Source organism: Mastomys coucha, unplaced genomic scaffold, assembly GCF_008632895.1.
Source record: "Mastomys coucha isolate ucsf_1 unplaced genomic scaffold, UCSF_Mcou_1 pScaffold22, whole genome shotgun sequence".
NCBI classification, from domain to species: domain Eukaryota; kingdom Metazoa; phylum Chordata; class Mammalia; order Rodentia; family Muridae; genus Mastomys; species Mastomys coucha.
The window spans coordinates 25,740,012-25,753,298 of NW_022196905.1; the positions used below are offsets into that span (position 1 = coordinate 25,740,012).

General features: G+C 47.1%; 1 protein-coding gene across 4 annotated transcripts in view; it reads left to right on the plus strand.

Annotated features, from left to right (window-relative positions):
* Window positions 1–13,036, plus strand: part of Mtmr3 (myotubularin related protein 3) — a 124,149-nt gene extending 111,113 nt beyond the window's left edge. For 3 of the 4 annotated variants that reach the window (XM_031339981.1, XM_031339982.1, XM_031339983.1), the window contains 8 exons: window positions 861–1,056; window positions 1,764–1,949; window positions 2,593–2,763; window positions 3,952–4,097; window positions 5,293–6,688; window positions 7,913–8,023; window positions 8,455–8,543; window positions 10,971–13,036. In XM_031339981.1, the coding sequence (XP_031195841.1) occupies window positions 861–1,056; window positions 1,764–1,949; window positions 2,593–2,763; window positions 3,952–4,097; window positions 5,293–6,688; window positions 7,913–8,023; window positions 8,455–8,543; window positions 10,971–11,142 (2,467 nt within the window). In that variant the 3' untranslated portion in view covers window positions 11,143–13,036. The remainder of the gene's footprint in view (window positions 1–860; window positions 1,057–1,763; window positions 1,950–2,592; window positions 2,764–3,951; window positions 4,098–5,292; window positions 6,689–7,912; window positions 8,024–8,454; window positions 8,544–10,970) is intronic. The other variant, XM_031339984.1, reaches the window with a different exon arrangement.
* The last annotated feature ends 251 nt before the right edge of the window (window positions 13,037–13,287 follow it).

A 13,287-nucleotide genomic window follows, 5' to 3' on the forward strand; every position in this document is an offset into this window, starting at 1 on the left:
CTCGCCACCACTACCTCCCCCCAAATTATCTGTGAAGAGCTAGATGTGGTGGTAATCCAAAAGAAGTAAGTTCCAGATCAGCCTGGGCCGCATAACAAAGACCCCTGTCTCAAGTTAATTAAATGTGGGATTGGGGAAGCATGTACTTGTGTGTGTATTAGAACCAGGGTTGGGGGCATAGATTAGTGGAAGAACACTTAACTAGCAAGTGTGAGACCCTGGGTTTTATTCCCAGCACATTAGGGGAAAAAAAGAAGAGAGGAGGGGGATGAGGCTAGGGGACTGGAGAGATGGCTCAGTGATTACAAGCACGTACAGCTCTTGCAGTTTGGTTCCCAGCACCCACATTGTGCTGCTCACAGTCATCTGTAACTCAAGCCCCAGGGGCTCTGACACCCTCTTCTGGCCTCCTCACGATACACCACTTCCTTACACACAATTAAAAATAAGTGCTAGGTACAGTGTAGCATTGTTAATTACAGGGTTTTTGTTTGTTTGTTTTTCTCTAAAACTGGCTTCTCACTTGGACATTCTTTATGATTAGACTTTTTTTTTTTTTTTTTTTTTTTTTTTTTTGGCTTTTAGAGACAGGGTTTCTCTGTGTAGCCCTGGCTGTCCTGGAACTCACTCTGCAGACTAGGCTGGCCTCGAACTCAGAAATCTACCTGCCTCTACCTCCCAAGTGCTGGGATTAAAGACATGTGCTACCACTGCCCGGCATGATTAGACTTTTTAAAAATCACTTTGGAATCAAAGGTCTTGTGGAATTGCTTTTTAACTTAACAGGCATTGGACATGATGCCATAAAATCATAAAAATCAGTATTTCCTTGTCTCCCCCCCCCCCTTTTTTTTTAATAGTTGGCTTTCTGCTCTTGAAAGTACAAAGTGGCTCCATCACCTGTCTGTGCTTCTGAAGTCGGCCCTTCTCGTGGTGCATGCTGTGGACCGTGATCAACGACCAGTGCTAGTGCACTGTTCAGATGGCTGGGATCGAACTCCTCAGATTGTGGCCCTAGCTAAGCTCCTGCTGGACCCATATTACCGAACCATAGAGGTAAGTGTGTCTGAGGGAGGGAAGAGTATTTCAGGATAGGTTGGGGAAACCTTTAGGAAGGTTATAGGTCAATTTTGGGATGAAAGTTAAATCTATAGAAAGTGTAGTTTGTTGTAATCATGTATCCATCACTTAGAGCTATATGGCTAGGTGCCTTATGGTTAGTGACAGGCATTGAGGATACAGAAATGTTTCCTTTGCAGCTTCTCTACTTGGAAAGATTTTGTCTACTTCAGGAAAATGAGCTTAAAAGACCGTCAGCATGCTTATGATAGTAAGTTTGGACAGAACTGCATGGTGTTCTGGGAGAAACATCTGCTCTGAAATAACCACTGTTGGGTTAAAGATAGAAGAACAAAAGCATAAAGTAACATAAAGTACAAATATTTATAAAAAATTGCTGCTGGGGAAGAATTTTTACAAATATGGCTTTATAAATGTAACATCAAAGGTGAAAATTGGTAAAAGAGAAATTTGGGTAAGCAAGTAGCATTTGTGTAGTAAATGAGAGCGACTATACAAATACCTAGATAGATAGTCAGTGTCCTTTAGCTGGATCTTGAATAGAGTTGGTGAATTGAAACATTTGTGTAAAAAATGTCTGAACCACTAGGGAGAGAGCGATTGGCTGTTGGTGACATGGAGTTCAGGATGTCACAGGTGAGACAATATTGCACAAGTGATCTCTCCTCTGTGCCTCCCTACAGGGTTTCCAAGTCCTTGTGGAGATGGAATGGCTCGATTTTGGCCATAAGTTTGCTGACCGGTGTGGTCATGGGGAGAACTCAGATGATCTGAATGAACGTTGCCCAGTGTTTCTACAATGGCTTGACTGTGTTCATCAACTTCAGAGGCAATTTCCTTGCTCTTTTGAGTTCAATGAAGCATTCCTTGTGAGTTTGGACTTAATGATTCTATATTTTGGGACCCATATAGACCTAGAGGGATGCTGAGACAAGTGTTAGGGGGCCATTTTCACCCAAAACTATGCATTTTTCAAATTTAACAAGGAGTGACTGCTTTATTTACAAGCAACAGCAGTTAACTGGCATTTTATTTTTCACTCAGTGAATCTAGGTACACCAGGTTTTCCTCTGTAAACACAGTTTGTTTTAAAGTTGGCTTCTAAAGTGTATGGTCTAGAAACTATCTGTGTTGTGCTCCCCTCCAGTCTCTACTGATGCTGTCTGCCATGTTTTCTGTTCCTGCCCATTCCTTTGATGAAAGATGTCTTCTTCCTGTTTGAGCCCTCTGTTACCATGTCCTCCAGCTTCCATACCCTTATTTCTGACTGGCTCAGCATTTCTCCACTGTGCTTCTTGCATTAGTATGTCTTTGACATGGGAATGCTGGTGGTTGGGGTCAGGCCCTGCCATTGGTAACTGTGGAGAAGAGGTGCCATATATTAGCTGCCTGTGCACATGCAGCCTACATCCTAAGTGAGCTGAAGTATTCTCAGGGATGCCATGGTGAATCGTTCTTCTTTCAGAAACCATGGACCCCACTGTATGATTTTGCCTGATTGGAATTTTGCAGGTGAAGCTGGTACAGCATACCTATTCCTGTCTCTTTGGAACATTCCTGTGCAACAACGCCAAAGAGAGAGGGGAAAAGCAGACTCAGGAACGGACGTGCTCTGTGTGGTCGCTTCTTCGAGCAGGCAACAAGGCTTTCAAAAACCTACTGTATTCATCTCAGTCAGAAGCAGTATGTACCCTTTAGCCTGTCTCTGATCAGCAGAAGGAGTTTGAGGGTGGGGCCACATACAGGAGCTGGTTTGAGTATTACTTGTTTTTGTGAAAAACGTGTCAGCTGTCTCAAGGTATCAGTTCTATGTTTTCATTTTCCACCATTCTGTGTATATAAAGCCTGCTTCTTGATAATGCTCTAGCCTGTCCATGACCAACTCAGGTTCAAGGTGGTTTGATGTAAAATATATCATTCCTTTGTCATGAATCATTGCCTGTACTTCCTCCAGAGATCAGTTTCTGCTCTCTGGAGGAAAAGGCATTAAGGTTCCTTCTCTCAGATGCCTTGTATGGCTGAGAAGTGTCAGCCACCAGGCTCCTGCTACTCTCCCATGAACCAGGCAGTGGGACCCACTGCAGCTCTGTCTCAACACAAAATTCTTTCTGCTGTTGGCATATATCTGTCTGTGATTCTTTTCACATACGAGAGCTGCCAGGCCTTTTAACACTTTGTTCCCTCAAAAGAATGCCTTCTGCTAACCAGAGAGAGAGATGCAGTATGTCTGTGTATCACAATATATTGGTGTTCCCTTTGTCAGATGCATTTTAAGCCCTTAGAAGTCCATGCAGGCTAATCAGGGGTTATATTACATTGCTGGGCAGTTAACAGACTTCGAGTCATAGTTAAGTAGTTAGAAGAAAAGGTTTACAGTGCCTCCTTCCTTTAGCTGTGCCTGCTGGGGAAGTGGCAATAAAGGGTGAGGAAATACCCTTATTTTACATGATTAATTTAAGTGATTCTATAAAATAGGTTTGACAGCTTTTACTGAAGCCAAGCTTTAGGGAAACTGACACATTCACCATGTAACAAAACAGTTCTTACTCGGTAAATCAGGCTGATGAAAGCCTGTCATTCAGTAAAGACCACCTGAGATAATTAATAAGGAGTCAGCCTTTAAAGGACCCATTAGATTTTCATGGTCATGAGAGGCTTTTAAGTAAAGATTATTGGCAGACAGAAACCCTGGTTCTATATCCTCTTGGGAGATAGACCTTCATTTACTGGTGCCATCTCCTTGTTGTTCTATGAGCCAGCTGTGTTGAGTGGCCCACCTAGGTGTGTTCATTCTTGCTCTATAATTCCAGGCATTTCTAAGAGATTTACTGGAACATGCATAAACCTGTGTCCTCCCCACCCTCTCCTCAGGTGCTCTACCCCGTGTGCCATGTGCGGAATCTGATGCTGTGGAGCGCAGTGTACCTTCCCTGCCCATCCCCGTCTACCCCAACAGATGACAGCTGTGCACCATACCCAGCTCCAGGCACCAGCCCTGATGAGCCTCCACTGAGCCGGTGAGCCCAAAGCTGATGCCAGAAGTCCCAAGTCCTAAATGGTGCTATTCTATCTTAAGTGGTAGTATTCCCTCTCTCCTCCCTTCTTCTCCTCCCTCCCTTCCCTGCCTCCAAGGCTGACCTTAGACTTACAGTGATGTATGTGAGTGTTGGATTTACTGGCATGAACCACAACATCTGGCTGAAGTTTAGCTTCTTAAGAAATATAGTAATCGGCCGGGCGGTGGTGGTGCACGCCTTTAATCCCAGCACTTGGGAGGCAGAGGCAGGTGGATTTCTGAGTTCGAGGCCAGCCTGGTCTACAGAGTGAGTTCCAGGACAGCCAAGGCTACACAGAGAAACCCTGTCTCGAAAAACCAAAAAAAAAAAAAAAAAAAAAAAAAAAAAAAAGAAATATAGTAAGCCCTATTTTTGGAAATGAATAGGACCTGCCCCTACATTATCCTGCCACATACACTGAGCAGTTTTACAGTAGTGGAGCATGTCTGGGGGGGTCTTTGGACTCTGGTTTGTCTGTACCCTGCTCTCTGCTTCCTCCTCTCTGTTCTGAAAGTCAGATGTCGTAAGATGAGAGAAACTGGGTTTGCCACTTGTGAATATGCTTTGTTAAGATCAGAGTGAGAGATAATAAATGAACTTAAAATGTATAGTACAAAGAACCAGCAAGTTCCTTTGCCACTACTTGAGAGGCATAGAACATTGTAAGGAATGCCTCTTGAAGGCTGCAGATGCATGAAACCCTGGGTTGAGCCCTAGTAGTGCATAAACCTGGCGTGGTGACACATTCCTCTACCGTCAGCATGTTGGTGGTAGAGGCAGAAGGATCAGGAGTTCATGGTCATTCCTAGGCCATATAGAGAGTGTAAGGCCAACCTGGAATATATGTGTCCCTGTCTGAAAAATCAGAAAAATAAAGAGAGGAAAAATAAAAGTTAAAAAATAAAATAAAAATAAAGTAAAAGGATGCCTTTTAGAAATAATATATGCTGTTAGCTTATTTGGGGGTGGGGACTGGCAGTGAGGAAGTGCAGGCAGTACCTGTGGAGAGCCATGCTGCTCCAGAAGTCAGCCTCATTTAAGAGATATGACTGCGATGGCCCAGTTGTGAAACAGTAGCTTACTAAAGCCTGTTGTCCTCTGGGGCCCTCTGAATCACCTCTGAAATTCTCATTTTTCCTAAACCCTTTTCTTTTAGACTACCCAAGACTAGATCATTTGACAATCTGACCACAACCTGCGAAAATATGGTGCCACTGGCCAGCCGGCGCAGCAGTGACCCCAGCCTGAATGAGAAGTGGCAGGAGCATGGGCGCTCACTGGAGCTGAGCAGCTTTGCAGGCGCTGGAGAAGAGGTGCCTGCTATGGACAGCCTGCGCAAGCCCAGCAGGCTGCTCGGAGGTGCTGAGCTGTCTGTGGCAGCTGGTGTGGCTGAAGGGCAGATGGAGAACATTTTGCAGGAGGCCACCAAAGAGGAGAGTGGGGTGGAAGAGTCTGCCCCCAGGGAGCACACTGAGGTGCCAAAGGTCAAAGAGGAGGCACCCCTAGCAAAAGAGAGTAAGATGGTGGCCGAGGGCCCTGTTGTACTTTACCAAGAACCACAGCTGGATGATGCTACTTTAAGAAGCCATCTAGGCTCCAGCCTGTCCTTCTTCTCCCAGGGTATTCCTGAACATCAGGATGGGCACAGTGTTCTCTCTAGTTCACTCCAAGCTCCTTTCAGGGGAGAGGACTCCCAGGAGGTCCCTGTAGAACAGCCTCAAGTAGAGAATATTGCAGAGGACAGGGAGAATGTAGCTCCTGCTGTCCCAGTAGATGCAAAAGTTGTCCTTGGTACCTCACAGTCTAGTTCTCTGCTGCCTTCCCTAGTCCCATTCGAGACAAGAGGACCACACATAAACAACTCCGTGCACATGTTACTAGAAGATAAGGTGAAGTCAGAAAGTGGGCCCCAGCTCCATCACAGACCTTGCCCGGCAAGCAGTGGATTCAGTGGCAAGGACATGCTTCCTGTAGCACCAGAGCCCAGGTCTGCTGAGAGGCCCCATTGGGACTCTGTGCTACACAGGACTTCATCCCCTGGCAACACCCTCAGCCTGATGCAGGCTCCTTGTGCCTTGCCGTTAGATAAATGTAGGCAGGGAATTGTGTGCAACGGTGCCCTAGAGACTGAAAACAAGGCCTCAGAACAGCCTGCAGGGTTTGACACCCTTCAGAAGCACCCCACACCCAATGGGCATTGTGCCAATGGGGAAGCTGGGAGGAGCAAGGACTCACTGAGCCACCAGCTATCTGTCACAAGCTGTAGCTCTGCTCACTTGTACTCAAGGAACTTGCACCATAAGTGGCTGAATAGCCACTCAGGGAGGCCATCCACTACCAGCAGCCCTGACCAGCCTTCCCGCAGCCACCTGGATGACGATGGCATGCCTGTGTACACGGACACAATCCAGCAGCGCCTGCGACAGATAGAGTCTGGTCACCAGCAGGAAGTGGAGACCTTGAAGAAACAAGTCCAGGAGTTGAAGAGTCGCCTGGAAAGCCAATACCTGACCAGCTCTCTGCGCTTCAATGGAGACTTTGGAGATGAAGTGGTAAGTTAGGTCATGACTCCCTTGAAGGTCTCCAAGGAGATGGCACACAGAGGCCAGCAAAATAACCCTTTGCACCCAGTGCATGGCTATGGAAACAGATTGCTGAGAGGATTAGAAAGGTCTTAATGTTGAGAGAGATTTTTTTTGGAGTTAGCCTTGGCCATGGAGACAGCAGTTTGGCTCTTTTCTGCTGTGCTGGCTTTTTATCCCCTTATAGGCAGTTAAGAAAAAGGGCTGAGTTAATATGCATGGCACGGGGATTGAATCTCTGCAGAGAGGATCCTGTGTCAGCCAGACTTTTTGGCTCATGCCTGTAATCAAGGGAGGCTGAGGCAGAATATTTCTACAGGTTTGAGGTCAGTCTGAGCTGCATAGCGAGTTCTGGGCTAACCTGGACAACAAAGTGAGAGCCTGTCTCAGTTCACTCTACCCTGAGATAAAAATGCATATATTTAGAAGGGCTTGCACACCTATTCAGAATGGCATTTATAGAACAGTGATGATTCTGTTATGTTGGAGTGTTTGTCCTGCCTGAGTCACTAGTGAACTACCTGCTTTCCCAGACTTTGGGAGTGTTGAGAGCTTTGAACAAGTGTTTGTACCCACTCTGTGGCAGGTGCTGGCAAGAGAAATGGAGAGAAGGGGTTGATTTTTTTTGTTTGTTTTTAAAGCATTGTTGAGAGCTTAGTACTGATTGAGGTTTGGTGGCTAGAAATGAGGGTACCAGGGTTCCTGAGCTCCCAGAGGGACTTTGTTCTTTGATGGGTCTGACCATGTAAGGCAGGTTCTGGAGTAATCATCCCAGATCCACTGATTTTGCAACCAAAGGAAGTTTTGGCTTTTTCTTCATACTAAATAATGGTTTCTCATTGTCCCAAAGAGTCCCTCAGAAAAAAGGAAGGCACACTCAAGTCACTGTTTTCATTCAGTGCTGGACTGGATTACCAGGCCCTCTAGAACAGCTGACACAGGGAGCTCCTTCTCCCTCCAGCATACTAGTTGCTTCCTGGACCCTAAGACCCATCTTTCCACGCCATATCACTTCACTGTGTCCTTCTGAGGCAGCACTTCTCTGCACCTGGCCAGCCCACATCTGGATGGCTGGTGTGACTGCACATTTGGCACCTTAGCACTCAGGCCTGCCCATAGACCCACCCCAGGGCTCTGTTCCTCCTTTAGGAGGAGACAGGTTCACTCCGTTCAGCTGTGTTTGTTTGCCAACAGACTTCAATCCCCGACTCGGAAAGCAATCTGGATCAGAACTGTTTGTCTCGCTGCAGCACAGAGATTTTCTCTGAAGCCAGCTGGGAGCAGGTGGATAAACAGGACACAGAGGTACAGGCTCAGCCCCTGCTCTGCGTGCCAACCACACAGGTGTCCTGCAGTTCTCCATTCTAGTCCCTGCCCCATGCCACTGACCAAGGAAGAACTCGAAGTCAGTCTTCAGCCTCTACACCTCAGCCTCTGAGAACCCACATCCATCAGTTGTAAGGCAGGGACGTCAGGGAGCTGGCCCTTTCTCTCCATTGCCTCTGCCAGCTCTCATGACAACCCAGGGTGCTGCTGGGCCAGCTTGTCTCAGGAGATTGGTGCCTCCTCCAGGCAAACAATTTGGATACCTTTCTTATACTGTTAGCAGGCCTGCTGGGCTGGTACCACTGGAGCACATGTAGTCTTTGTGGCTCTTGCTCCCCCTGGTGTAGCTCTCTTGACTTCAGCTGACTGGTCCACCTCTTGTTACTAACTTAGTCCCATGTGTTTTACAGATGACCCGTTGGCTACCTGACCACCTGGCTGCCCACTGCTATGCCTGTGACAGTGCCTTCTGGCTCGCCAGTAGGAAACACCACTGCAGGTGCCATTGGGTGGCTTTTAGGGTGGGATGGGTTACAGAATCTGAACTTTGGCCTCTTACAAGCAGTGCTCTGTGTGAGCAGCCCTTTGGGTTATGTTTCTATGCCTCTGAAATTAGTCCTTCTAGAACTGTATTTGGGGACTCTGTTCAAATCCAGCAATCACCAATACATTTTGAAATACTCTATGGACATACTTTGTTTCGTTTCCCAGATTGGTGGGTAACAGCTACCATGCAGATCTTCACTTCTTATTTCCAGCATAAAACTGGTCATGGCTACTTTGATCAAAAACAGTTTTCTAGTGTAGGTGGGGAGCCTGGTTTTCCTACTCCTTCCTACTCCCTGTTCCCCGTGCTGCTGCGGAATAGTAGACACAGCTGAGGGCAGTCTCCAGTCCTTGTTGCTCCCAGTTTCTTTTTCCTGGCTTGGGGAGTGAGTCACTAAGGCTGCTTTGCCCTGGCTGGGGTGGTGACTGTCTGGTAGATGTTTGGTGCTCCTAGAATATGAAGTTTATCAGAATCATACAGTGGCCCACATGTAGAAGTGAGACTGTACTGAAAGTGGTGGAAAAATCTGTTTGTAGACAGATGACACTCTTAGGACCGTGGGTCTCCCCCACCCTGCACCCCTAGACCAAGTGGCTTCTCTGAGCTCTTTTTCCCCTCCTTGCAGGGACACTGATCGTGTTGATCAAACGTGGTGAGCATTTACAACAACTTGTCTGTGATGTCTGCACACCCACAGTAACTTCTCCACACTAATGCTACCATTCCCTTTTCTGTACCCATTGGTCCTTGAAAGGGAGCTTAGGCAGGCAAGTGGGAGATCCATAGCAGCTGATGGAAGAAACTGCCAGGGGTATGTCTGCTGCAGCCGTGTGCTCCCTTCTGGACTATATAGGCCAGCTGGGCTGGGAGACTCCTGATGAGAAGTGATGGTTCTGTGGAGCTTGTCTTTTGGGGAAGCCAGTGGGCTTCAGAGGGTTTTTTTTGTCAGAAAGAGGTGACAGTTACTCATTGATGCCGGGATGATACTAGTAACTTTCAAGTCAGATGGCATCACTTCCTTGTTTTGTTTTTATAGAGACAGAAATGAACAGAGAATTTCTTAGTATGGAAGATTCCACTTAGGTCTTTCAGAGTCTCCCAAGGGAAATCAGATAGAAAAGCTTAGTTGATCAAACTCATATCAGGCTTTTAAGCCAAACTTGAGCAGGTCTGTTTAACAAGTACAGACATTCAGAAGATTTCCTGTGTAACCACAACTTCTTGCTGACTCATGCTTCTTAGAAAGGTAGAAAGTGCTTCCTACATTCTAGGAACGAAAGGCTTTGTATTCTCATTCCATGTCCTGTTACCCTGTGTCCCACCTTCCCTTCTCCAGTGTTGCTCTGTCTCATGTGGTCTTCAGTGTCTGCTCCCCCTCTGCCTGACTGCTCCTTACCCAGTGTGTCTGTGTTCTGCAGAGTGTGCTTGAGAGGTTAGTGCAGAGGAAGCCTTTCTGTTAACTCTCTCTTCTCATCTCCGGAGAGCTGTGCCTTGGGGTTCCCTGTGCTGAGGTGACCATTGGTTGGTTTGTACTTCAGGGCTCAGCAAATGTAGAATTGTAAGATGAGCAGAACTTACCCTGTGTTGATTACCGTGTGGGGGGGTGAGGGGTGCAGGGGATGGGAGAGGTGTCAGTCTGGCTGTTTAGACCTGTGCTGCAAAGATGCAAAGAACTAGGGATTTTTGCAGAAAGGAGAAGGGAACCTTGAGATGCATGGGGCAGAGCAGTGAGCCCTAGCTGACTGACCACTGTCTAATAGGGATGCACGTGTTTCTCCATGGCCTTTTCCTTCCACCTCCCTTTCACGCTGAGCATGTGTCATGTGCTGCTTTGGTTTTTGGCTTTGCATGCTGCTGGCCGCAGTCTGCATCCAACTTGCCTCTGAGGCAGTGACCATTAGACCAAAGTTCCTCATGCCCCATGGGCAGAATAGTTCTTTTTCTTCTTTGAGGGGCCCACAGGCTGACTCCACTTGACTTTGGTCTCCCTTTGACCTCAAGCTACCCAGATGGCCAGTGCCAAGGTTAGTGCAGCCACTGGGTACATCCCTATGTCAGTACTTGGCACTGAGCCGGCAGTTGCAGTAGTACAGAGCTCATTTGTCCACAGAGAGCTCTTCTGAGCATCTTCCTATGCATCCGACAGCTTTGTGCCAGAGTGGTGAGGCAACCACATGTCATCCTTGGCCAGAGGTGAAAAAGACTGCACTAGGTAGACTTATCTTCTTATTGAGCTTCTTTCTGGCCTGGCTGGGAAAAATGAACATGTTTCTAGCACATCCAGATGGTACACACCAAATGCTGCTCTCTGAAGTTGTTTTTTCTCTCACAAAAACCTACCAGCTGAAACTAATGTTGTTTTTTTTCTTCTTGTCTCAGGAATTGTGGGAATGTATTCTGCTCCAGTTGTTGTAACCAGAAGGTTCCGGTTCCTAGCCAGCAGCTCTTTGAACCCAGTCGAGTGTGCAAGTCTTGCTATAGCAGCCTCCATCCCACAAGCTCCAGCATTGACCTTGAACTGGATAAGCCTATTGCTGCCACTTCAAACTGAAGCTCAGTGACCTGGGGTGGCAGAGGCCATGCTGCTGTTCCTTTAATGGGCTTATACACAGCCGGGGCAGTCTGAGAGGCCCATACATTTTGGAATGGGGGCATGGAACAACCTGTACAGAGATTGGGATGTACCACTGGATTGTAAATTGAATTTTGTTTCATCTCCCCTTCCCTTTCCATCCTCTTCTTTGCCTTCTAAAAAGAAAAATGTCCCAGTTGTCTTAATTTTTTTTAATGGAAGCCCAGAGGTTGCCAGGCTCTGAGCTGCTTGCTGTCGGGTATTCTATGAGATCACTCAATGCTTCCCTGTGGAAGGAGCCAGAATGAAGACCTGAGACAGCAAAACAGAAAGTCAGCCTAACATTAGTGCCCATTCTTCACATCACAGCTATGTCAGAGTTAACTGGTAAACTTTGCTGATGGGAAGGCTGGAAGCCCTTTTCCTGAGAGGGATAGGGCCACCCCATCTCACAGACAAAAAGCAGGATGGCACTGGGAGGAAGGCACACAGTGAGGTACTCCCCAAGCCTCACTTTGGAAAGAGAGGTGTGTGCTTCTTTTGAGTTACTGAGGAGCTAGATGGCTGACATGTTGACCAACGTGGATCCCACCTTTAACATGACCAAGATTGGGTAGGGCTCTCTTTGCCTCCTTGGGCTTCCAGACCGAAAGGTACAGACTGACCAGAAAGCAGTATCCTGCTGCAGTGGTCAAGGCCTGCTTGAGCTAGGCACGTGGGAGCCCTCTCGGGGCCCTAGTCCCACAAGCAATCTCTTCCTCAGCCAACACAGGGAAATCCAGACTCAGGGTTCCACAAGTCTCCTGTTCCCAAAGCAAACCAATCATGCATCCTCCTTGAGGGACAGAATCCCCACAGTTTCAAAGCTCTCCACACAATCAGCCTTCCTCTTCTACTTCTGGGGCAGCAGGAAGGACCCAGGAGTCCCTTGTCCTGCTTCTGGCTGCCTGAGTGGGCACATGTCTGACTCCTGCTATCTATCAGTAAAGAGCCCTCGGTGATTGTAGGGTTCTTAGAAAATGACATGGCCTGGAGGAGATTCAGGGTACCTTTCCTCAGTGAGCTTTGATGTGGTCCAAAAAGAGCCTTAAACCAGTAGTTATCTGTGGTGGAGGTGGGTATGGGAAGGGTGGAGAGCAGTTTTGGTTTGTGCTTTGAATTGTTGGCATCTATGTTTGTGCCCACCCCACTCCACAAGGGTGATTCTTGGCTCTGCTAAAAGCTGCAAACTGGTAACAGAGCAGAACTGTTAACAGAACTGGGGGCTGGGTGAAGTTGGGGGACACCTCAGTTCTAGCCTGTTCTATGTCCTTGCCCCTCCTCTCTGGAGCTGTTACCTGGCCATGGGCCTTCTGTGTCTCAGGAAGGTGGCTTCTGCATGTTCCTTAGTATGAATGCAAGAAGCCAGGAGCCTTCCCTAGTTTGCTGAAGGGAAGGCTGGAGTATCCGAGTATTGCTCATCCCTCCAGGAGCAAGTCAGGCAGAGGCCAAGCTTAGTGAAACAGGGTGAAGTTCTCCATGATCACTGTGGTCTGGAGTTGCAGGTGGGCAAAGGTTGACATAATTGAAGATTGTGCAGTTCCTAGTGACAGGTGCCAAGAGGTTATGATACGGGTTTCTTGGGTCTGTTGTACAGTGTGAATAAAAGCTTGCAGCTCTTAGCCCTTTTTGATCAATGAAGCACTTTTTTATTAATATTTTCTTTGTATGTAAAGGAGGAACCGTAACTCTCCGTAGCTGTACATATAACCCTTTTCTCCTAAAGAGGAGTCAGTGCTCCTATATTTTTCATTTTTTGTCAAAGCAAGAAGTAAATACTTTAGAATTGTTAAATATATAGATAAAGTGAATAAAGTTGAGTGTCCGCACGGTGGCATCTGTGAACGAGTTCTAATTCTTTGCCCTGTAGTTTAAACTCTTTGTCCCTTTTCCCCTTACATAGAAGTATTTTGATGAACTGCTGGGAATCTCAACTCTAACCCTTGGCAAAGGGGCTTCCCTAGATGCCCAAGCACTCTACTCCATTTCCTCAAGGATTTGCCTGTGAGGCCTGCCACACTGAAAGAGGGCAGAGCACGGATTATCACAAGGACCAACTGCATGTTCATAGTAGTTAATGCTACC